A 26,387-nucleotide genomic window follows, 5' to 3' on the forward strand; every position below is an offset into this window, starting at 1 on the left:
GAAGTATTTATTGCTGTTTTGAGTAAAAATACAATACATTACATTCAGATGGTTTGTGGTTCCTTTGCAGTCCTTTTGCGCTACTTTTGCTGTCCTTTTGCGCTCCCTTTGAACTCCTTTTGCGGTCAAGAGAAGTAACGGCACCCAGGTTCACACTCTTTCCAAACAAGCCAAACATTTCCACAGACAAGTGCAGGTGATATTCATTCAGCAATCATCCAGCCCCGCACACACACACACACACACACACACACACACACACACACACACACACACACACACACACACACACACACACACACACACACACACACACACACACACACACACACACACTATCCCAGGTGACAAGTGAGAAACAAATCCCTGCCTCTACAGCAGGTGAAACCAAGAGCTACTTCTTGGGTACTGATTAATGCGAAGGGCCACCAGTTTGATACACACTTAAATAAATTGCCAGAAATAGACTATTTGCTCAATTAACCTTTAATATATATCCATCCATCCATTTTCTACCGCTTATTCCCTTTCGGGGTCGCGGGGGGCGCTGGCGCCTATCTCAGCTACAACGGGCGGAAGGCGGGGTACACCCTGGACAAGTCGCCACCTCATCGCAGGGCCAACACAGATAGACAACATTCACACTCACATTCACACACTAGGGCCAATTTAGTGTTGCCAATCAACCTATCCCCAGGTGCATATATATATATATATATATATATATATATATATATATATATATATATATATATATATATATATATATATATATATATATATATATATATAAATGGGTATTTCTGTCTGTCATTCCGTCGTACTTTTATTTTCCTTTTACGTAAGGTTTTGTGTAGAGAATAAATGATGAAAAAAACACTTAATTGAACGGTTTAAAAGAGGAGAAAACAGGAAAAAAATGAAAATTAAAATTTGAAACATAGTTTATCTTCAATTTCGACTCTTTAAAATACAAAATTCAACCGAAAAAAAGAAGAGAAAAACTAGCTAATTCGAATCTTTTTGAAAAAATTAAAAAAATAATTTATGGAACATCATTAGTAATTTTTCCTGATTAAGATTAATTTTTAGAATTTTGATGACATGTTTTAAATAGTTTAAAATCCAATCTGCATTTTGTTAGAATATATAACAAATTGGGTCAAGCTATATTTCTAACAAAGACAAATCATTATTTCTTCTAGATTTTCCATAACAAAATGTTTAAAATAAATTCAAAAGACTTTGAAATAAGATTTAAATTTGATTCTAAAGATTTCCAAGATTTGACCGAATATGTTTTTGAATTTTAATCATAAATTTGAAAAAATATTTCACAAATATTCTTCGTCGAAAAAACAGAAACTAAATTTACTTGAACATTGATTTAAATTGTCAGGAAAGAAGAGGAAGGAATTTAAAAGGTAAAAAGGTATATGTGTTTAAAAATCCTAAAATCAATTTTAAGCTTGTATCTTTTCTCTAAAATTGTCTTTCTGAAAGTTATAAGAAGCAAAATAATTAAAAAAAAAAAAAATTATATAAACAAGTGAAGATCAAGTCTTTAAAATATTTTGGGGGATTTTCAAATTCTATTTGAGTTTTGTCTCTCTTAGAATTAAAAATGTCGAGCAAAGCGAGACAAGCTTGCCTGTACATAAATACAATTTGAAAAATAGAGGCAGCTCACTGGTAAGTGCTGTTATTTGAGCTATTTTTAGAACAGGCCAGCGGGCGACTCATCGGGTCCTTACGGGCTACCTGGTACCCGCAGGCACCGTGTTGGTGACCCCTGTTATATAATTAATACAAACATTAATGTCAATATTTGGGGGGGGTTTGTCTATCGTTCACAAGCATTATGAGACAAGAAGAAAAACGTTTTTTGTTTTTTTCCTACATTGTAACATTTAAAAATCGGCTCGTTCTAGGACGTTAGCAATGCAGCGAATGGGAAGAATCAATTCTACCTCTGAATCACTTTAAAAATGGATTCAAAAACCGTCAACAATCCTTATTTTGCATTCCGTAACCTGTATAATAACCAAGCTGTAGCGGCATTGTTATTGTAAAACAGACACTGAGGAACACTTTTTCTATCGTAGTAACACATTTATGTTTTCAAGGACACACAGAAGACTCACCTTTTTAATTTGGCTTTTATTTAATATTATATTTGATAAGTAATTTGTGCAATACTTTTTACTCTTATTTATGTTGGATTTTTCAGAAGCCCCCCGGACGCCTCCCCCCTGGGGTCGTCTTTAGGGCACGACCAACCTGTTTGGGCTTCTCTGCTTAGGCTGCTGACCCCGCAACATGACTTCAGATACGCGGAAAAAGATGAATGGATATTAGGTTTTATTTAGTTCTATTTATGTATTACACACTGGGGCAAATAAGTATTTAGTCAGCCAGCGATTGTGCAAGTTCTCCCACTTAAAATGATGACAAAGGTCTGTAATTTTCATCATAGGTACACTTCAACTGTGAGAGACAGAATCCATCCTTCTTCTTCCGCTTATCCAAAGTCGGGTCGCGGGGGCAGCAGCCTAAGCAGGGAAGCCCAGACTTCCCTCTCCCCAGCCACTTCGTCTAGCTGAGAGACAGAATGTGGGAAAAAAATCCAGGAATTCACATTGTAGGAATTTTTAAGAATTCATTTTTAAATTATGGTGGAAAATAAGTATTTGGTCAACCATTCAAAGCTCTCAATGATGGAAGGAGGTTTTGGCTCAAAATCTCACGATACATGGCCCCATTCATTTTCTTAACACGAATCAATCGTCCTGTTCCCTTGGCAGAAAAACAGCCCCAAAGCATGATGTTTCCACCCCCATGCTTCGCAGTAGGTATGGTGTTCTTGGGATGCAAGTCAGTATTCTTCTTCCTCCAAACACGACGAGTTGAGTTTATACCAAAAAATGACATTCTCCCAATCCTCTGCTGTATCATCCATGTATCCATTTTGAAATACTAGTATAAAGAATACTGAGTTGCATCCCAAGAACACCACACCTACTGTGAAGCATGGAGGTGGAAACATGCTTTGGGGCTGTTTTTTCTGCTAAGGGGACAGGACGATTGATCTGTGTTGAGGAAAGAATGAATGGGGCCATGTGTGTCATGAGATTTTGACCCAAAACCTCCTTCCATCAGTGAGAGCTTTGAATTGTTGACCAAATACTTATTTTCCACCATCATTTACAAATAAATTCTTTAAAATTCCTACAATGTGAATTCCTGGATTTTTTTCTCACATTCTGTCTCTCACGGTTGAAGTGTACCTATGATGAAAATTACAGACCTCTGTCATCATTTTAAGTGGGAGAACTTGCACAATCGGTGGCTGACTAAATACTTTTTTGCCCCACTGTATATTTTCTGTACATATATTTTGTACTCATATTTAATCCTTTATTTATATTTGTGGTTTATACTATTGTCCACATTAAAATATTTTTACTGCATCAGGAATTTCATCGGTCACTGCTGTAGGGGTGCTTTGTATCAGCGTCATGGTGCGCATTGCAGACCGCTCATGTGATAGTGTTTCTTCACCTAGCTCCTCTGTACTCAGTCATGCATTCATCTATCTGTGTGTGTGTGTGTGACTAATGACGAGGGGAAGTGGGTCATCGGGGCATCATTTTTAAGTCTGTAAAGCACTTTGTGTTGCAATTATTCTATACATAGAGAATAGAGAATAGAGAATAGAGTTTTATTGTCATTATTGCAATGAACAGGTTCATAGAACAACGAAATTGGAGCAGCTCCTCCTAAGGTGCATATACAATATGGTAGTATAAATTTAAAAAAATAAATAAAATAAATAAATAAATAAAAAATAAATAAAAAAAAAAAGATAGAGATGACAGATGTATCTATGTATACATACATAAAACATTATTTCACATTGTAGTCCAAAAAAATAGAAAAACATTTAAACATTACACATGAGGACATGATGGACATATGGACACTCAGTGCCTGTTTAGTGCTACTATGGCTCTTGGGTATAAGCTATTTTTTAGTCTATTGGTGCTCGCTTTTAGCACCCTGTAGCGTCTGCCTGAGGGTAGCAGTTCCAGGTGGCTGTGCCCGGGGTGGAATGGGTCTTTCAGGATGCTCTGTGCTTTCCTGAGACAGCGGGAGCTGTACAGGTCAGCCAGGGAGGGGAGGGGGCATCCGATTAACTTCTGGGCGGTCTTTATGACTCTCTGGAGCGCCGTTCTCTCTGCGGCCGTGCAGCTGCTGAACCACACGCAGATGCAGTAGGTCAGGATGCTCTCAATGGAGCACCGGTAGAAGGACACCAGCAGTTCCTGTGAGAGGTGGTTGTTCCTGAGTATTCTCAGGAAGTGCAGTCTCTGGTGTGCCTTCTTGATGGTAGCCGTGGTGTTGGTGCTCCAGGATAGGTCGTTGGCCAGGTGGACTCCCAGGGAGCGGAAGTCGGAGACCCTCTCCACACAGTCACCACTGATGATCAGGGGCAGGATGTCCGTTTTTTTCCTCCTGAAGTCTATGACCAGCTCCTTGGTCTTGGAGGTGTTCAGGGCCAGGTTGTTGACCTTGCACCAATCCGACAGCTTCTCCACCTCATCCCGATGAAAACCACTTTATAAAAAATACTTGGATTTGATATGTGCTTTTCCTACCTGCAAAGGCGTAGGAAATACTTTTAACTTTTGGGGAGACGCATACTGTATTGGAAACCGGAGAAATAGTTTGAGCAGAAATATGTAAAAATAGCGACAACTCAAAGCATTTTCAAACTGCAATGTCCAATGAACAGTTTTTCAAGGCAAAAACATTCTGACTTGAATAAAACACGAATAATGTGGAAAAACCAAGTGTTCACTCTTTAATGTCGATTCAAGATGCAAATAGCAGTTGGGCCAATGAAAATTATATCAAATAAACAAGCATTGTTCTTCTACAACAACACAATGAGGTCACTTTACAAACTGCATTTAATAATGGTATTGTGTTAAGAATGAGATGACACAACATTTTAGTTAAGTGTTGGCGTTACTTGGGAACACTGAGAGTTAGCAATTAAGTAACCGACAAGTGACCATCACAGTAAACAAACGCAAGACATGATAAACAAGTTATATTCATGGCTATATAGCCTGCATGCTGTTTAAAAGGGCCAGTGACACTACAATGTATTGCGCCTTCAAAATATAAACATCTGTTAAATATTTCAAATGCTCCTGGCTCCGATAGTGCCCATGTCCACCCAAATCAGGGGTGTCCAAACTTTTTCCACAAAGGGCCGGGGGGCCATTTTGATATTTTATTTTGTAAAAATTAAAATAAAATAAATCTATAACAAACTACATTTACAGACAAAACAATGTATTTGCTTTGTATTAACATTAGTATTAAAATTACCTACCATAATTGCTTATTATGCTTACATTTTTACTGTTATTTGTCTGATTTTATTTCAACAACATGCCGCGGACCAAAAAAACTTGTGATGCGGGCCGCGAATGGCCCCCGGGCCACACTTTGGACATCCCTGACCTAAATAATTTGTGTACCGAACTGAATATTCTAAGTGATTGTTCGGCCCCAAAGCCAAAATTCCGTTTTGTTTTTTTACCAGAAAAATCACACAACACCACACGAAGGTCTAATTATAACTGCCTAATAAACATGCTGTGTATTTATAATAGATTTAGCAGAGTAACAGAGTGTGTATTTAAGTCCTTGCAGCTTCCATGACGGTCGCACACTTGTGTCTGCTGACATTATAATGACATGTAAACCTTTTATTGCACACAATGCAACCGAACGGTTTCTCCCTGGAGTGCGTTTTCATGTGTATCACGACAGCTGTTTTATTTGTGAATCTTTCAGGGCAGAACGTGCACACAAATTTCTCTTCCTCAAAGTGTGACCTCATGTGTTTGTTCATATTTTGCTTTCTGGTGAAAATCTTACAGCAAACGGAGCATGTAAAGAGTTTCTCAGTACCGTGTGTTCGCATGTGCAACAACATGCTTTTTTTACATGTGAATATTTTACCACAAGATGAACATGGATAGGATGACTCTCTTGTATGTATTATCATGTGCCTTTTCATGTGGTCCGCAGAGCAGAATGTTTTAGAACAAACTGTGCAAGCAAAAGGTTTCTCTCCAGTGTGCGTTCTCATGTGTATGATCATGTGATGCTTGAGGGAGAAACCTTTCGCACAAAAAGCGCAAGCGAAGGGTTTCTCTCCGGTGTGCGTTCTCATGTGGGTTTTCAAATTACTCCTTCGTCCAAAAGATTTGCCACATTCAGGGCAGTCAAAGTGTTTGTTGATAGTACGACGTCTTGTTTTAGCCTTCGAATTCTTCTTACTCTCCAAAGGTTTTGAGACGTCGTCACTGTGATCGCTCTCAGAAGAGTCTGACATGTCGTCCATGTCTGACAGTGGAGCGTAGATGTTGTCTGGTTCTGAGTTTATATCTTCACCTTGCTCTCCATCGCCTTCTGTGATGTGTTGAGTTAGAAGCTCTGCCCCTTTGCTCTCCTCACTTTGACTGTGACCAAGCTGGGAGGACTGAGCTCCATCTTCATCATCAGCCTCCGTCAACCTTTGAAGTTGGTGTTCCTCCTCTTCCTCTTTAAAGTGGCGCAGCTTCCCATCAGCTGCTATGTGTTGAGTTATAAGCTCCGCCCCTCTGTTTGTCTCACTTCGACTGTGAAGACAATGTGACGACTGACTTTCATCTTCATCAGTTTCCTCTTCCTCTTTAATGTGAAGCTGCTCTCCATCGTCCTCTGTTATGTGTTGAGTTAGAAGTTCCGCCCCTCCGTTTATCTCACTTTGACTGTGATAAAGCTGATACGACTGAGTTTCCTCTTCATCATCAGCCTCCATCAACCCCTGAAGTTGCTGTTCCTCCTCTTCCTCTTTAATGTGGGGCGGCTCTGGCTCCCTCTGCCCCACTTTGGAGCTCCACTTCTGCGGCTTGGAGGGAATCGCTTGTTGACTCTCTGCTGACACCTGCTGGACGTCTGCAAAACAAAACACAAATAAGGTGTTGCTGTATTTTAGTCCGTAGCGCTTGTTCCAATTTATTCTGTCGTGGGGAAAAATATATAGCCTGAGGAAATTTCATATGCCCATAATGATATCAAAATAGTATTATTTTCATTATATTAATCATACTTTTTAGAATTTGGATTCAATTATGAATGATTAATTATAGGTGATTACTAGCTTGCATAATTAAAATTTGCTTAACACCGCAATACGTGTAAAGGAAAGCAATTTTATTGTCAGAATATTATCCAACAATGTTTTACTTGAATCCGTGTCAATTATTTGCACACAACTTGGTAACAGTTTTATCTAAAGTTCTTTCAGGCTGTATTTTGACTGAAATTTGCCAGCGAGCACACTAGTCAGAGTTAAGTCAGACACATTTGCTATATGTATGTATGTATGTATGTGTGTAACTGTGTATATATACATATTCATCCATCCATTTTCTACCGCTTGTCCCTGACGAGTCGCGGGGGGTGCTGGAGCCTATCCCGGCTGCACTCGGGCAGAAGGCGGGGTACACCCTGGACAAGTTGCCACCTCATCGCAGGGCCACCACAGATAGTCAGACAATACATATATACACACACACCCACCCATATAAACATATACAAAACTAGTGAAGTTGGCACGTTGTGTAAATCGTAAATAAAAAAAAGAATTGTTATTTTTTTGCAAATATTACCTCATTTAGAATTTGATACCTGCAACATGTTTCAAAAAACCTGCCAAATGTGGCAAAAAAGACTGAGAAAGTTGAGGAATGCTCATCAAACACTTATTTGAAACATCCCACAGGGGAACAGGCTAATTGGCAACAGGTGGGTGCCATGACTGGGTATAAAAGAAGCTTCTATGAAATGCTCAGTCATTCACAAACAAGGATGGGGGCGAGGGTCACCACTTTGTGAACGAATGCGTGAGCAATTTGTTTAAGAACAACATTTATTCACCAACCAACAAATGCAAGGAGTTTAGGGATGCAATGTGTTGCTGCCATTAAATTGTAAGTTGAGGATTTTTTTCCCCCCCAAAAATTAAGTTTCTCAGTTCGAACATTAAATAACTTGTCTTTGCAGTCTATTCAAAGAAATGTAAATAGAAAAGGATTTGCAAATCATTGTATTCTGTTTTTATTTACGAATTACACAACATGCCAACTTCACTGGTTTTGGGTTTTGCACATACATACATACACACACACACATATACATATACACACACACACATATATATATATATATATATATATATATATATATATATATATATATATATATATATATATATATGCATACATACACACACATATGCATACGTATACAGTATACATATATATTGTATATATATATAAAAATATATAATGTATACATATACATATATAATGTATACATATAAAAAATATTTTTTGCTAAAATAAAGATAAATACTTTATTTAAATATCTGCTTGACTTATGATTTCCAAATACATTTTCAATCAAATTGTAGACTGTAAAATTGACAACAGATTATACGGTTAAATTCTGCCGACTCAGTTATTTTTACCGTAAAATCAACTTTGGTACAGTTTCTTTACATATACAGTAAGACACTAAAACATTAAAAAACAAACAAAAAACATTAAAACAAGATTTTTACGGCAAAAAAAAAGAAAAATCTCTGTTGCTTGAATATTAGCGCTAAAAGCAGTGGTATTGTTTTTCCATTCCATTTATACATTTTTTTTATATGCTGTAAAACACCCATGTGCTAAAATTCTGATGACTGAGCTTCCAGTATTTAAAGTACTTTTTTTGCGCTTATTTAGAAAAAGATATTATTAATGTATTAAATATCCATCCATCCATTTTCTACCGCTTGTCTCGTTCGGGGTCATATTTATTCATATATTACTGATTGTTAAAATTGGCCCTCTGAGGGCAACCCTAACTGCGACGTGGCCCTCAAAATAAGTTTGACACCCTTGCCTTACAGGAAACATTGGTCTCCACCTTGCGCTTGAATTGAAAATAGTAAATAATGACAGGTTATATTATCATCTATTTAAACTCATATTCCTGAATATTTATATTGAATTTGTCTGTACTATTTTCGGAAATTTAATCTCACCAAATTATTTAGGGAGTTCAGATTAATTTAGGGGGGCTTCATCTCCCTTAAAATAGGCCAGGGGTGTCCAAACTTTTTCCACTGAGGGCCGCGAACTGAAAAATCAACGCATTTTTTTATTTGAAAAACCAATACAATATATCTGTAAAAATATACATTTAGGCCTCCACTCAGGCTTGGTCCCAGGGATCCCACAATATTTTGGTCAAAAAAATATTTAGAATGTGTCAATATTTTGTATTATTGTTATTCAAGGTTTAAATCTCTAGATCGACATTAGGGCTATCTGTCAATATAACATTTTTAATATTTAAGTTGTATGCCCTTTTTGTCAAAGAAAACCCTGTTTTGTTATGAAAAAAAAAATAATTATGCAAAAGTTTCCCCCAATAAAATTTTAAAGTGGAATATTTGAGATTATAGAATAATTGCAGCCTTAAAAATGTCAACACATAACAACATTCATTTTAATTTGTTATTTTTTTTTTTTAAGCAATGACACACAAAAAAAATCGTTCTAAAATTATTTGGGATCCAAAAGGGTCCTACTCATTAAAAAAAACATATGTATGTTTTTTTTACTGTTTACTTCAAACCCAATCATCTTGAGATCAACTTCAGATCCATCTGTCAATTATAACTTGTATTGTTCTTTCTGTTTGTTTGTTCTTATTAGGCCCTTCTTTAGAAAAAAAAAAACGTTTTTTATATGGCAAACATTAAATATGCAACATTTTCCCCTAAAAATGTCTCAAAGTGGAATATTTAATGTGACATTGATTTTGATTATTATTTTTTTAAAGAAAATAACAGCCTGCATGGCTGCTTTGTGTTATTAGAGTAAACATTGCAACATTTTCTTGTCTCATTTCACCTGTTTTCTCTTTTATACCACTTTTTCTGTTTTTTGTGTTTTTTAATCGTATTTTTAGAATGTGCTTAGGGCCGTTAAAAAATTACCCGCGGGCCGCACTTTGGACACCACTGAAATAGGCAAAACGACACCCATAATCCTGTAATGAGGTGGCGGCTTGTCAAGGGTGTACTCAGCCTTTCGCCCGAATGCAGCTGAGATAAGCTCCAGCAACCCCCGCGACCTCAAAAGGGACAAGTGGTAGAGAATGGATGGATGGACACCCATAATCTGTATATAATTAGGTTTATCTTAAATTAACACACAGTCATTTATGTGTCAATATCTGCCAACACACATGAGTACACTTTACTGTAAAAATTTTTAGGTGTAGGCCTAACTGCTCATCCATCCATCCAATTCCTACTGCTTGTCTCTCACTGCAGTGGTTCTCAAATGGGGGAACGCGTACCCCTGGGGGTACTTAAAGGTATGCCAAGGGGTACATGAGATTTTTCAAAAATATTCTAAAAATAGCAACAATTCAAAAATTCTTTATAAATGTATTTATTGAATAATACTTCAACAAAATATGAATTTAAGTTCATAAACTGTGAAAATAAATGCAACAACGCAATATTCAGTGTTGACAGCTAGATTTTTTGTGGACATGTTCCATAAATATTGATGTTAAAGATTTCTTTTTTTGTGTGAAAAAATGTTTAGAATTAAGTTGATGAATCCAGATGGATCTCTATTACAATCCCCAAAGAGGACACTTTAAGTTGTTGATTACTTCTATGTGTAGAAATCTTTATTTATAATTGAATCACTTGTTTATTTTTCAACAAGTTTTTAGTTATTTTTATATCTTTTTTTCAAAATAGTTCAAGAAATACCACTACAAATGAGCAATATCTTGCACTGTTATACAATTTCAAAAATCATAAACTGATGACATAGTGCTGTATTTTACTTCTTTATCTATTTTTTTCAACCAAAAATGCTTTGTTCTGATTAGGGGGTACTTGAATTAAAAAAATGTTCACAGGGGGTAAAAAGGTTGTGAACCACTGATTTAGGGAATGGTGGGGTTAAAATTAATTTAGGGGGGCTTCATCTCCTTTAAAATATGCAAAACGAAACCCATAATCCTGTGATGGGGCGGCGACTTGTCCAGGGTGTACGCCACCTTCCGACTGAATGCAGCTGACATAGGTTCCAGTACCCCCCGCAACCCCAAAAGGGAATAAGCGGTAGAGAATGGATGGATGGACACCCATAATCTGTATATATTTAGGTTTAGTTTAAATTAACACAGTCATTTATGTGTCAATATCTGCCAACACACACGAGTGCACTTAACTGTAAACATTTTTAGTTGTAGGCCTAACTGCTCATCCATCCATCCATCCATCCATCCATTTCCTACCGCTTGTCCCTTACGGTGTCAGGTACGGCTGAATAAGGCTTCAATGCGGTAGAAAATGGATGGAAGGATGCTAAAGAGAAATCAACACAGCGTCACTGCTAATATAGTGCGTCATCTCGTGAGGGTCAAAATAAGACATTCGTCCATTTTGTACCGCTTGTCCCTCTCAGGGTCGCGGAGGGGAGATGGGCTGGAGTCTCTCCCAGCTGCACTTTGGATATCATAAGACATTTCTCGACATCTTGATGTAAAATAATCAGGAAAAAGATTGAAGCTGTTAGTCCCAAACGCTGAAAAAAGCTCCGTGCTTTGTGTTGTCAGCACAGGCCGGCAACGAGGCCCTCTCTCGGGGTCAAATAAGGACGGAAGTGGCGAAACATTACATGGTCCAAAAAATTAGTTTTTAGCACAAATGTAAGTTTGTAACATCACAGTAAATTGTATGTGTTCGGCGTTGTATGTTTAAATGAACACTTACGTTTTAAAGTTGCTATTTTCACTCCGGGAAACGCCGCCATGTTGAGAATATGTTCGCAAAGGATCTGGGGATTTCTTTCCTTCCAATGGCGGGTAGCATACCGCCACCTGCTGTTCCGAATGGCGCATCGTCAGGGTGCGTAGGCTACGTCTATTATATTATGGGCCCATCCATTCATTTTCTACCGTTTGTCCCTTACGGCGGTGGTTCTCAACCTTTTTTCAGTGATGAACATTTTTTTTAATTCAAATACCCCCTAATCAGATAAAAGCATTTTTGGTTGAAAAAAAGAGATAAAGAAGTAAAATACAGCACTATGTCATCAGTTTCTGATTTATTTAATTGTATAACAGTGCAAAATATTGCTCATTTGTCTTGGTCTTTCTTGAACTATTTGGAAAAAAAGATATACAAATAACTAAAAACTTGTTGAAAAATAAACAAGTGATTCAATTATAAATAAAGATTTCTACACATAGAAGTAATCATCAAATTAAAGGCCTACTGAAACCCACTACTATCCACCACACAGTCTGATAGTTTATATATCAATGATGAAATATTAACATTGCAACACATGCCAATACGGCCGCTTTAGTTTACTAAATTACAATTTTAAATTTCCCGCGGAGTTTCTTGTTGAAAACGTCAAGGAATTATTATGCGGGTTTGTGACGTTATTGGTTGAGCGGACATTTTTAGCCCAGCACCAAAAGTTGTCTCTTTCCATCACATAATTACACAGTATTTTGGACCTCTGTGTTGCTGAATCTTTTGCAATTTGTTAAATTATTAATGGAGACTATAAAGAAGAATGCTGTTGGTGGAAAGCGGTGGATTGCAGTTGCCTTTAGCAACCGAAACACTGCTAGTGTTTCTTTGTTTGTTGTGAAACTTTAGCGAACATGTTTCCCTACCACATGTCAACCAGCAAGTTTTTGGATTAGAAAATTGTGATAATAAGTCGGCTCTTACCAGAGACTTGTGCTGGGTTAGCGTCCTCCTGCAGCAACTGTCATCTTGGCTCCTCCATTGGCTTAATTCTCTCATAGACACTGTCGGTCACCGCACCCCTCCGACTTTCAGGTATGACTTTATAATCTCACTAAAACACTAGTAACACAATAAGCAGATAAGGGATTTTCCAGAATGATCCTAGTAAATGGGTCTAATAACATCTGAATCGCTCCCACTACACATGCCTTTTTTCCCCCAGTGCTTCACTCCAACTTTCCTCATCCACGAATCATTCATCCTCGCTCAAATTAATGGGGAAATTGTCGCTTTCTCGGTCAGAATCGCTAGCGCTGCTGGCGTCTATGATTGTAATCAATGTGCAGATATGAGGAGCCCTACAACCGGTGACGTCACGCGCACATCGGCTTCTACTTCTGGTACAGACAAGGCTTTTTTATTAGCGACCAAAAGTTGCAAACTTTATCGTCGATGTTCTCTACTAAATCCTTTCAGCAAAAATATGGGAGCATCAGTTGACTTTCATGTAGCTTCTCCAGCATCACCATCAGAGCAGCATTTGGTTGAGAGGGCCTACACAGCAGGTCGACTTACCCTGACAGAGCAATCCTATCCAATAGCAGCGCTCCAGAGACGCTACCGCCACCTGAGAGGATTACAACTGCAGAGATTCAACAAGGTGCAACCACTGCTGCTCCTTGGCGCAGATTACACTCCCCTGATCACTGCTACAGAACCTGTAAGATTTGGCCAAAAGGGAGGACCCGTGGCTATCCATACAGCACTCGGCTGGACGCTCCAGGGCCCAGATGGTTCACAGTTCTTCGCTGCATCATGTTATTACACCGCCTTCAAGCCTACACCAGATGACATTTACCAACAAGTTGAACGCCTCAGGCAGCTTGATGTGCTCTCATTCCGTACTGAGCGGCTACCAGTGCGGTTTCGCCTGGACCAGGAAGCGGTGAGCGTCTTAGAAGCACGCACTAAGAGAGTGAAGGTTGGTGACACACTTCGCTACACTACACCTCTGCTCCGGGTAAAAGGTGCACCACCACTGAAAGCAGATGTTGAAGGCGTGATGCCAAAGTTACGCAGTACAGAGAGATGACTGCTTAAAGACCCTGTCAAAGCTAAAATATATGAAGCAGAGATCCAGAAGCTTGGGTGTGTCACAAAGCTTCAGGGGGGAGAGGGAAACAGCTCCAGTGAGTCATGGTTCATACCTCATCACCTCGTCCATCACAATGGCAAACATTGCTTTGTCTTTGACTGCTCCTTTAATCATGGCGGTCTCTCTCTTAACGAGCAGCTTCTCCCAGGTCCAACCCTTGGCCCATCGCTCATCGGGGTCTTCCTGCGGTTCCGCCAGCACGCTGTCGCCATCAGTGGAGATATCCGAGCCATGTTCCACCAAGTTCGGTTGCTACCAGAGGACCAGCCGTTGTTGAGGTTTGTTTGGAGAAACCTGCAAAATGAGAAACAGCCTGACGTATACCAATGGCAGGTGTTGCCATTTGGTACCACGAGCAGCCCGTGTTGTGCAACATTTGCTCTGCAAAAACATGTCAAGGAATGTGCTGCAAGAAATGAATATGTCCTGCAATGGATTGCAAACAGTCTTTCTACGTGGACAACTGTCTGCAGAGCCTGTCGACGACGGAGTCAGCCAAGCTCCTGGTGGACAAGATGCGACGATGTCTGGCCTCAGGAGGATTTGAAATTCGACAGTGGGCAAGTAACTTCTCATGTGTTGTCTCCCACTTGCCTTCCAGTGCCCGATCTGAAAGCACTGAGCTGTGGCTGGCCGAGAAGAACAACAATCTACAGGAACCGGCCCTTGGTCTGTGGTGGTATTGTCCATCTGATCGGCTCGGTTTCAAACCAAAGCCTCCAGAGAGGGAGACCCCTACCATGCGGTACATCCATGCGGTATGATCCGATTGGGATCATTATCCCGTACACTACTCGGGCCAAGATTCTTGTCCAGAGACTGTGGGCAAAGAAGAGGAGCTGGGACGACCTGAACCTCCCTCCTGACATCCTCCAGGCTTGGTCCAGCTGGGAGAGAGAACTCCCCGAGCTGGCCAACATCTCCATCCCTCGAACCTATGCACCATTGGAGCCAACTACTGACACCACAGAGTACTCTCTCCACGTCTTCTGTGACTCCTCTGAGCAAGCCTACGGGTCAGTGGCATATCTCACCATAAGTACTAATGACACTGTCTATGTCTCATTTGTGATGGCAAGGTCTAGAGTGGCCCCAAACGCCAGCAGTCAATTCCCCGGTTGGAGCTCTGTGCAGTGCTGACAAGAGCCCAGCTGTCCTCCCTCATTCACAAAGAGCTCACCTTGTGTATTGCCCAGACCTTCTTATGGACTGACTCCACGACAGTTCTCACCTGGCTGACATCTCAGTCGTGCAGGTTCAAGGTTTTCGTGGGAACCCGGGTTTCTGAGAACCAGGAGCTTACGGCCTCACACAACTGGAGGTATGTGGACCCAGCTAACAATCCGGCCGACGATCTCACCCGTGGCAAGACGTTAGCTGAGCTGGCTGCGCCGAATCGTTGGATCCAGGGACCAGCATCCCTTCGCCGTCCACAGGATAAATGGCCATCATGTCCTAGCATCACGGAGCCACAGGACAGTGGTGAGTTAAAACAAAGTGTTTTTTGTGCTCTCACACAGACCAGCTAACCACCCAAGATACCAGATCTCACCCGGTTCAGTAGCTGGAGAGAGTTGGTCAAGGCTATGCAACAGTCTCTTCATGGGGCGGCAGCCGACCCTGCTTCACCTCTGTGCGACCTAAGAGATGCTGAGGTCCACCTGCTCAAAACCAGTCAAGCAGACTGCTTCTCTGAAGAAATCCGATGCCTCAGAGCTGGCAAACCTGTGCCACCCAGCAGCAGGCTGAGTACGCTCGCCCCAGAATTAGACCCTACGTTGGGTCTTATACGGGTTGGAGGACACCTGCGCCGTCTGGACCGCTCTACCCCCACTGACTTTCATCCAATATTGTTGGATCCCCGTCATGCAGTCACCACACTCATCATTAAAGAGATGGATGCTCAACTACACCACCCTGGACCTGATAGTGTTTGCAGAAATTAGGCGCTATTACTGGGTTCTGCGAGGAAGGCAGGCTATCAAGAAGTACCAGAGAGCTTGCGCTGATTGCATGAAGTGGAGAGGGAAGCCAGTGGAGCCGAGGATGGCAGACTTGCCCCCAGTCCGTCTGCGGCTGCTCAAGCCTCCATTCTTCTCAACAGGCGTGGACTGCTTTGGTCCATACATGGTCAAGGCTGGGAGGCGAAGTGAAAAGCGCTGGGGGATCATTTTCAAATGTCTCACGACGAGATGTATACATCAGGATCTGCTCACTAGCCTCGACACAGATGCTTTCCTCCTCGCACTGAGACGGTTCATCGCACGGAGAGGCACTCCCTTTGAGGTCCTCTCTGACCAGGGGACTAACTTCAGAGGGGCAGATAAGGAGCCGAAGGAGGCCTTTGCAGCAATGGAATCACAGTTGCAGGAGCGGCTTGCAGAAAACCAGATTAAGATCGGTCTTAACCCACTCGCATCTCCCCACTTTGGTGGTGTCTGGGAGCGCGAGATTCAATCAGTCAAGAAATCCCTACAAGTGGTCATAGGTGCACAAGTGCTCCAAGAAGAGGTTCTGCTAACACTCCTCATCGAGGTGGAAGGCATCCTCAATGCCAAGCCTTTAGGATATGTAACCTTGGATGTAGCCGATCCAGACCCAGTGACGCCCAACATGTTGTTGATGGGGCGGCAGGATGCCTCTCTCCCACAAGTTGCCTATGCTCCTGACACCCTCACCAGGAGGCGCTGGCGTCATTGCCAGATGATGGCCGACCACTTCTGGACACAGTTTATCAGGAACTACTTGCCCTCTCTTCAAACCCGCCAAAGGTGGCGCCAATACACAGATCATCTCCCCCTGGACACAGTTGTGATGATTGTTGATCCTCAGCTTCCACGTGCTCACTGGCCAATGGGGAGGGTGGTAAAGCTAAATGCAAGTGATGATGGATGTATAAGGACTGCTGAAATCAAAGTTGGCGAGAAGACTTACCTGAGACCAGTTGCTCGGCTGGTACAGCTGTCAGCTCTTCCTGAAGATAATCCTGGTTAAAGGACTATTGTGGGAATTTATGTTTGTTTTAAAATAGCCATGCTATTTAGGGGGCGGCTGTTATAAATTCCCTTTGTCAGAGATTAAGATAGAAGATACAGTTCCTTATTTAATATGTTAATTGTTGAATATAATAGACTATTAATGTTGACGTAACAGGCTATTAATATAGTCAAGCACCTTTAAGTTGAGTCTGTTTTAAGTCAGGCAGTTTACCGGACAGCAATGTTTACTTCTCGGGGTCCTTGGGTCGATGTGTAGAACTGTGTGTGTATCTGAGAGTGTACTTAGCTGCTGCTGCTGCTAAAAGTTACATAAAGAAGTTGAAACGTAAAAACGGTGTCCTTATTCCCTTACTGGAGTACGCTCACGGGTGAAGAGTCCCAGCACAACAACAACAACATCAGTTTATCCATATGGTTCTTAAATAGTTAATAATGGAGACTATAAAGAATAATGCTTTTGGTTGAAAGCGGTGGATTGCAGCTGCCTTTAGCACCGAAACACAGACAGTGTTTCTTTGTTGTGACGCTTTAACACAGAGCGGTCAAGTGAACATGATTCTCTACGTCAACCAGCAAGGTTTTGGATGGGAAAATTGTGATATTAAGTCAGCTCTTACCGGAGACTTCAGTGGATTACGTGACTTCCTCCTGCTGCTGTCAAAAAGGCAGCTGTGATCTTGGCTCCTCCGTCGGCTTCTCTGAGAGATACTGGCGTTCACCGCAGCCATCCGACTTTCAGGTAGGGCTTTACAATCTCACTAAAACACTAAAACAATAAGCAGATAAGGCATCTTTTAGAATTATCCTAGTAAACGTGTCTAATTACATCTGAAAAGCTCACACTGCCGCCGCCTGAAGCCGTCGCCTTTTTTTTTTTTTTTTTTTTTTTAGTGCCTCACTCTAACTTTCCTCATCCACAAATCTTTTATCCTCGCTCAAATTAATAGGGCAATCGTCTCTTCCTCGGTCCGAATAGCTCTTGCTGCTGGAGGCCATGATTATAAACAAGGTGAGGATGTGAGGAGCCTTACAACCAGTGACATCACGCGCACATCGTCTGCTACTTCCGGTAAAGGCAAGGCTTTTTTATTAGCGACCAAAAGTTGCGAACGTTATCGTCGATTTTCTCTCCTAAATCCTTTCAGCAAAAATATGGCAATATCGCGAAATGATCAAGTATGACACATAGAATGGATCTGCTATCTCCGTTTAAATAAGAAAATCTCATTTCGGTAGGCCTTTAAATCTGTATTTTTAGTCTTAATATCAAGGAACAATGAGGTCACACTTATATTAAAACATCAATGCTGAGGTTTTGTCCAGTAGTGCACCGGTAACGTCTGATGATGATGATGATGATGATGATGATGATGTATATGTGCAAGTGAACAATTGGATCCACAAGGGACAACAACCCTTTCCACAGACTACACACATCAGCAACATAAATCTCAGAAGCTTGCACCAATATATTTGAAGAAGATTTTAGGATTAAAAGTGAAGATGTGTGGTGAAATAAGTACAAATGCAGCAATAAAAACAACCAACTCCACTCGCGATGGCTCTAAAGTTCAGTGAAGTTTTGCTAACTTCAGCATTTTTCTTCTTTGGTTGATGTTTCGCAGTAGTTAAAATCCATGATGAAACAATACTGCTAATCTACCAGAGTCCAAATTTTGATAACAATTTTAATAATTCAGACTTTTAATTGGATAAAAACATCAATAAATGCAATGGGAAAAATGTGTAAAAAGAAAGAAATGAAAAAAAAATAACATGACCTCTCTTTAACAATGAGGAAATAGAATAATATAGTAGTTACATATATAATATTCAATAACTGCACACAACTTAAAAAGTAATTACAAGAAAACATATAAAGATGAGAAGCACTACATACAACATAAAAGACACATTCATATTAAACATGCTCTGTTTTTAAAGTACATTTAGCACAATCACTCTTTAAGTGTTTAACTCCCTACAGCTTCCATGACTGTTACACACTTGTGTTTACTGACCTGATTCTTTAACCTAAACCTGTTAAGATACACAGTGCAACTAAAAGGTTTCCCTTCAGTGTGTGTTCTCATGTGTGTGGTCATGTGATGCTTTCTGAAGAAACTCTTCTTACAAAAAGAGCAAGCAAAAGGTTTCTCACCTGTGTGTGTTCTCATGTGTAAGATCATGTCTTTCTTAGTGTTGACTCCTTTAGAACAAGCTGAGCAAGCAGAAGGTTTCTCTCCAGTGTGTGTTCTCATGTGTGTGGTCATGTGTTGCTTTCTGGAGAAACTCTTCTTACAAATAGAGCAAGCAAAATGTTTCTCTCCAGTATGTATTCTCATGTGTAATATAATGTCATACTTAGTGATGAATTGTTTAGCACAAACTGAGCAAGCAAAATGTTTCTCTCCAGTATGTATTCTCATGTGTTTGGTCATGTGAAGCTTTCTGGAGAAACTCTTCTTACAAACAGAGCAAGTAAAAGGTTTCTCTCTTGTATGTATTCTCATGTGTCTTGGAAAATCAATCTTCTGTCTACATGATTTTCCACATTCAGAGCAGTCAAATGGGTTCTTGTTAGTGTGATGTCTCGTATAACCTTTAGAGTCATTTTTACTCTCCAAAGGTTTTTGGATGTCGTCACTGTGATCAGAAGAGTCTGACATCATGTTGTCCATGTCTGACAGTGGAGCAAAGATGTTGTCTGGTTCTGAGTTTATATCTTCACAATGCTCTCCATCAGCTTCTGTGATGTGTTGACTTACAAGCTCCGCCTCTCTGTTCTCCTCACTTTGACTGTAATGAAGCTGTAAGGACTGGGCTTCATCTTCATCATGAAGCTGCTCCCAGGGCTGCTCCTCTTTAATGTGGGAGGGAACCTGTAGCTCTTTCTGTCCCACACCAGTGTGCCACTCCTGCTGCCAGGAGGGAATCTTTTCATGACTCCCCGCTGACACCCGCTGGACGTCTGCAGACCATAGAACACAAATGAGGCGTTACTGTATTTTAGTTTGCATCTCTTACGCCAACGAACCACATTATGTGATGCTGGCCTAATAAAATATATGCATCAGAACTAAAATATGTAAATTATTTATAGCTCTTATTACACATCTTACTGGAAGTCCTTTATGGTTGTGGACTTTATTAACCAACAACAGGACAAAAATCAATGATGGTGATGATTCAATAATAGTTAGTTAGTTAAATGGATATGCAGTCACGGGGGTTAGCTGTCAAGTCCTAGTCCTTGTTTGTTAACATGGACGCGTCCTCGCAAGACGCAAAGTTCAATGAATAATTCCAACTTTACCCGGACAAAAACCACGCATGATTTATCCCTGAGAGTCTTGATATTATTTTACTTGACCCAGCGACACACAAATAAATTGTATCCATTCATGCCTTTTCAAGCTTTCATCTCCTTTGTCGTGTAGAATGACGTCTGGAAATCAAGATAGTTCGACATGTCTGGGAACACGACCGACGGAAAATCCTTGACAATACTCAACAAATCTTTAGGGATCTATTCTGTTCAATAGTTAGATTTTTTTTCTCGTGTCTGCTTTTAGCAGGAAGGTCTAGACCAGGGGTGTCAAACTAATTTTAGATGGGGGGGCCACATGAAGAAAAATTTACTCCCAAGTGGGCCGGACTGGTAAAATCACGGCAAGATAACTGAAAAATAAAGACAACTACAGATTGTTTTCTTTGTTTAAAAATAGAACAAACACGATCTCAAAATGTACAAATCATAAATTTGTTTTCATTTTACACTTACATGTTATGTTTAATAGTATTCTATCGTCCTTTTTTACACTTTCAGAATCCATTATGTGGGAATGTTCATCAGTCAACTCATTGGTGTACATTTTCAATCTATCAAGGTATGAAAATAATATCAAAATCAAATGTGTGAATGTGAGTGTGAATGATGTCTGGGAATAAGTGGTAGGAAATGGATGGATGGAATTTCCATCCATGGAATTTCCATGGAATTTCCATCCATCCATTTTCTACCGCTTATTCCCTCTGGGGTCGCTGGTGCCTATCTCAGCTACAATCGGGTGGAAGGCGGAGTACACCCTGGACAAGTCGCCACCTCATCGCAGGGCCGAGTTTCAAACAGGTGGGGAAAAAAATCTGAGTATGTAACTGAGTTAAAATAGAAACTTCTTCCCTCATGTCATGTTTAAAATACACAAAATAAAATTTTTCATTTCAAACAAAGCTCATGCTATAAACATCAAAGCCATTCATACATTATAACCCTGCAACTTGTTTCTACATCTAAATTCATGCAGAGGGTTTCAACAGAATGATTTTTATGTCAAATAGAAAATAGATAAATCACTCATTTTAAAAAGGTCTGGACTGAGGTTTTCTATTCCCGACTGTTATAAAACACAAACAAACCTAAAAGAGACAATCTTGTTTCTACAGGATAATCATCATGAGGACAATGTCAAATAAAATTCACAAATCAAAAGAGTAATAAAATAATTTAGTGAGCTATATACAAGCTGTTGATTCGGTGTAATCTTTTTGAATTGACTTTTACGTTACATGATAAGGTAAAAAGATGTAAACAAACCTGCTCTGTGTGGCACAACTTGAGGTTTGAAAACAGCATCCAGTAGTTCTTGTAGACGTTTGTTCTGCTCCTTTGTCCTAGAAAGTTCCTCCTCGTACTCCGCTATGGTTCTCTCCAACACTCCAAATATTTCTTCAACAGTAACATTTAGTCGCTGCCAGGGGGCGTCACTAGACCTAATACTGTAAGGGGCACACCTGGGGCACAAATAATTCATGTGAGCGGGCAAAGCGCGCAAGCAAAAACATTTTTAGCACTTATTTATCATAAAAAATACATAAATAGTGCTTTAAACTATGAAATCATATCAGATTATGTTGTATGGATCTTTGATTAACCACCTGAAATTAACTAATGCATTTGACCTACTTGTGCAGTTTTTTATGCCAGACTTCTAAACTGCTACTGGTAAAAGCAAAAAGGAAGAGCAATGAATCTTTTTGAAATATATATTGCAGTAATCATCAAACATCTACAAAAGTAAAACAAAAAATAAAGCACCCCTACATCTCTGGGTGTATTGTGTGTCATTTTCAGTGAGTCGCAGTCAGATATGTGCATGAAAAAAAAAAAAGTTTAGGAGAAAAAAATCAAATTGTGGCAACAAAACCAGACAGTTTTAGCCATTTTTCTAGTGACTATTAGTGAGTATTTTAGCAAAAGGCAAACCAACTAACAAGTTGGAGGAGGACTCAGGACAGACATGGAAATATATTTTTAAAAATTTTAAATGGGGCAACAAAACCCGATATTTTCAGCCATCTTTCTGAAAACAAATACAGAAATGTTACTATTTTTTCTGGAAACAAAACCAGATGCTTTAGCTGTAGCCATTTTTCTGGTGACAAAACAAGATTATTTTAGTCAAAGTCACACCGATTAACAAGACTGTGTACTGTACTATTTTTCTGTGAAATAAACTTGAATGATTTAAAAATTTGGCTCACGACTTGATGATATGGAAAAATGTTTTTCTTCCTGAAGATAAACCATTTGAGAATCACTCAACTCACACATGCTTACTCCAAATCATTATTGATGCAGAACCAGCAGACAATAACCAACATTATGTTTCATGTTCATTGGAAATTCCCCGACAGCTCGTACAGCAAATGAATATGTTTGTCTTGATACAAGGAATAACGTTAGCTAACTTAGCATCAACTTAAGACAATGATGTTGCCTAGCTAGCTAGGACTTCACTTACATCCCTCATTCCTCACTGCTTCTTCCCTGCTGCGGGCTAATAACTTTCCAATATCCATCTAGGTGTTACAGTTTGAGTCAAATCAAAATCAAAATAAAAATAATATAATTAACAAATTGTTGTTGGCTAACGTTACCTACCTCACCAGTGATTCGCATCCCCTCTCTCTCTCTCTCTCTCTCTCTCTCTCTCTCTCTCTCTCTCTCTCTCTCTCTCAACGGAAGTCTCCACACGTGAATAAATTACCATATTAATTAGCCATGTGCTCATTGTTACGTGGAGTGAATACAGTAGCAATCAATTCCCATGCTAAGTAGTATGTGCGCTGTTGTCTATGTTATGTAGACTTAAAACTCTGAAGCGTTTTTTTTTTGTATTGTGACATTTTTAGTGGGGCACTGCAGATCAACACTGGGGCATGTGCCCCAGTGAAATCTGTCTGGCGACGCCCCTGGTCGCTGCTCTATCAACATTCTCACCTTTCGGAATTGGCACATTTTTTCCTGCGTGTTGCTCACTTCCGGCTTTATTTCTTGGCTCATGTTTTAAATGTAAGACGTGGACTGAAAAGCTGATTTTAAAAGTAATTAAGCAACTAAGAAATGAGTTCGAGTGCAAAAAGAGATGAGATGAAGACGTTGTTACCATTTCCTCCCAGGACCGAGTGATGGCTCGTTCAAGAACGATCGGCTTTAAATAACCTTCTCTTTGAAGTTGCAGCTCTTTGATATCAAACAACCTTTGACAAATTCTTCCTTTAGTATAACAGCAGCTTGCAGCAATGACATAAAAGGTGCATACTGCCATCTACTGCCCCGGAGTATGTCACATGGGCTATATTCATGTACTTACACTGTAAAAACTAATACTGTATGAAATTAAAAGCAATGTCTTGTCCTGACTTCATTTTTGTGGAATTGTAACTCTATCAATACAAATCAGCAGTGATTTTGAGCTTAACTTTTTTATCTGAATAATTCTTTCTGAGCTGCTCTAACTTACAGAAATATAATTTTAGAAGTTTAAAAAAAGTTTCAAACTTAACAAATGCACAGATTAGGACAACAAGGAACAGCTAAGTATGCTAAAGCTACACATGGAGGCGACAGGAAGTGATGATAAAGTAAAGTTGTTAAGTAGCAAAACAAGATCAGACTAAGTTCTTAGAACATTTTCACACACAAACCCAAGGCCAGTGGTATGGGGTGCCGAATGTCAGAGTTCAGTCACATCTTTGTAGCAGATATATTTCTCAGATTAATTCATTTATCACGTTTAAATGTAGACTCTAAATATTACATCCAAATGTTTAATCTAAACTTAAATCTTAATATTAATCCATATGTTGAATCCAAACCTAAACCTTAAATCTTAACCTATATCTTAAATCTAAATTTGAATCAAAATCTGAGCACTAAATGTTAAAACTAAAACTAAATCTTAAATTTGAATGTAAATATGAGGGCTAAACGTTAAATCTAAACCTATACCTTGAATATAAACCTAAATGTTTAATCTAAACCGAAATCTTGAATCTAAATCTAAATGTGAGCAATAAATGTTTAATCTAAACCTAAATGTTAAATCTAAACCCAAATCTAAATCTAAATGTGAGCGCTAAATGTTAAAACTAAACCAAATTTTAAATCTAAATCATAAATCTGAATCTATTTCTAAATGTGAATCTCAAATCTAAATCCATCCATCCATTCATCCATTTCCTACCGCTTAATTACTTTGGGATTGCGAAGGCGCTGGTGCCTATCACAGCTACAATCGGGCGGAAGGCGGGGTAAACCCTGGACAAGTCGCCACCTCATCACAGGGCAAACCAAATCTAAATTTTGAATGTAAATCTAAATCTCAATGAGTGCTGAAGTTTCAGTCTGAATCCATATTTAAATTCGAGCACTAAATGTTAAATGTGAGCGCTTCATATGAAATCTAAACCTAAATCCTATATCTAGACGTAAATCTTAAATATAAATCTTTATCTAAATTTGAGTGCTAAATCTTCAATTCAAATCTAAATTTTAAATCTAAATCTAAATCTAAATGTGAATGCTAAATCTTCAATCTAAATCTGCATTTTAAATCAAAATCTATGTATTAATGTGAGTGCTAAATTTTCGATCAAAATCTAAATTTTCAATCCAAATCCATATTTAAATGTAAGCGCTAAATGTTAAAGGTGAGCGCTAAATGTTAAATCTAAAATCTAATTTCGAGCGCTAAATTTGAAACTACATTTTGAATCTAAAACTAAACCTTAAAGGGGAAAATTAACACAATTTCAGAAGGGTTAAAACAAAAACAAAAATCAGTTCACACTGGTTTATTTTATTTTTCGAAGTTTTTTTCAAAATTTTACCCGTCCGGTAATATCCCTATAAATAGCTTTAAAGTGCCTGATTTTCGCTATCTGCGAAGGCACTGTCCATTTTCCTGTGACGTCATCCAGTGATTCCAATACAAACAACATGGCGGATACCACAGCAAGATATAGCAACATTAGCTCGGATTCAGATTCGGATTTCAGCGGCTTAAGCGATTCAACAGATTACGCATGTATTGAAACGGATGGTTGGAGTATGAAGGCAGATAGCGAAAACGAAATTGAAGAAGAAACTGAAGATATTGAGCGAATAGCTATTGACGCTATTCGGCCATGTCTGCCTTAGCATCGCCGGTAAAATGTGCAGACCAACGATCGGAAGTTTCGCATCTTGCAACACTGGATCAACTTAAATCCATCGATTGGTAAGTGTTTGTTTGGCATTAAATGTGGGTAGAGGAAACACTGGATGCAAATACAACTACAGATGTACATACAGCTAGCCTAAATAGCATGATAGCATCGATTAGCTGGCAGTCATGCCGCGACCAAATATGTCTGATTTGCACATAAGTCAATAACATCAACAAAACTCACCTTTTTTGATTTCATTGACTTTATCGTTGGGAATGCATCTGCAGGTTATCCATTCATCTCTGTGCCATGTCTGTCGTAGCATTGCCGGTAAAATGTGCGGACCAAACTAGGGACTTTCGCATCTCTTGACACTTAAATCCGTCGATTTGTAAATGTTTGTTTGGCATTACATGTGGATGGAGGGAAAGGCTGGATGCAAATATAGCTACAAATGAGGCATAAAGATGCAATATGTACATACAGCTAGCCTAAATAGCATGTTAGCAGTCGAAAAAACGGAAAATAACAGAGCTGATTTGACTTGCTGCGTGTAATGTGTTTGAGAAAATGGCGTTGAAAACAGTGACGTCACGTTTTGACGTCATCGCTCCGAGAGCAAATAATAGAAAGGCGTTTAATTCACCAAAATTCACCCATTTAGAGTTTGGAAATCGGTAAAAAAAATGTATGGTCTTTTTTCTGCAACATCAAGGTATATATTGTCGCTTACATAGGTCTGGTGATAATGTTCCCCTTTAAATCTAAATCTTAAATCTAAATATATATCTCGCTGCGTGTCGAGATGAATATACAAACAAAG

General features: G+C 39.3%; 1 protein-coding gene across 1 annotated transcript; it reads right to left on the reverse strand.

The window, feature by feature from the left end:
* Positions 1-4,839: 4,839 nt before the first annotated feature.
* Positions 4,840-12,039, reverse strand: LOC133543360 (zinc finger protein 432-like). The gene is made up of 2 exons (XM_061887891.1): positions 11,924-12,039; positions 4,840-7,020 (listed from the first exon to the last, which is right to left on the reverse strand). Exons 1-2 carry the CDS (start codon positions 11,961-11,963, stop codon positions 5,714-5,716), a joined length of 1,347 nt encoding a protein of 448 aa, XP_061743875.1. The 5' UTR covers positions 11,964-12,039; the 3' UTR covers positions 4,840-5,713.
* Positions 12,040-26,387: the final 14,348 nt, after the last annotated feature.

Source organism: Nerophis ophidion, linkage group LG26 (assembly GCF_033978795.1).
Source record: "Nerophis ophidion isolate RoL-2023_Sa linkage group LG26, RoL_Noph_v1.0, whole genome shotgun sequence".
NCBI classification, from domain to species: domain Eukaryota; kingdom Metazoa; phylum Chordata; class Actinopteri; order Syngnathiformes; family Syngnathidae; genus Nerophis; species Nerophis ophidion.

What these genes read in the sequence shown, in the direction of transcription:
- LOC133543360 (XM_061887891.1), bottom strand. Translation starts at nt 11,963, where the DNA reads ATGGCGGCGTTTCCCGGAGTGAAAATAGCAACTTTAAAAC. An exon ending in GAAAATAGCAACTTTAAAAC is followed by an intron (nt 7,021 to 11,923) that starts GTAAGTGTTCAT and finishes TTTGTTTTGCAG; the next exon opens with ACGTCCAGCAGGTGTCAGCA.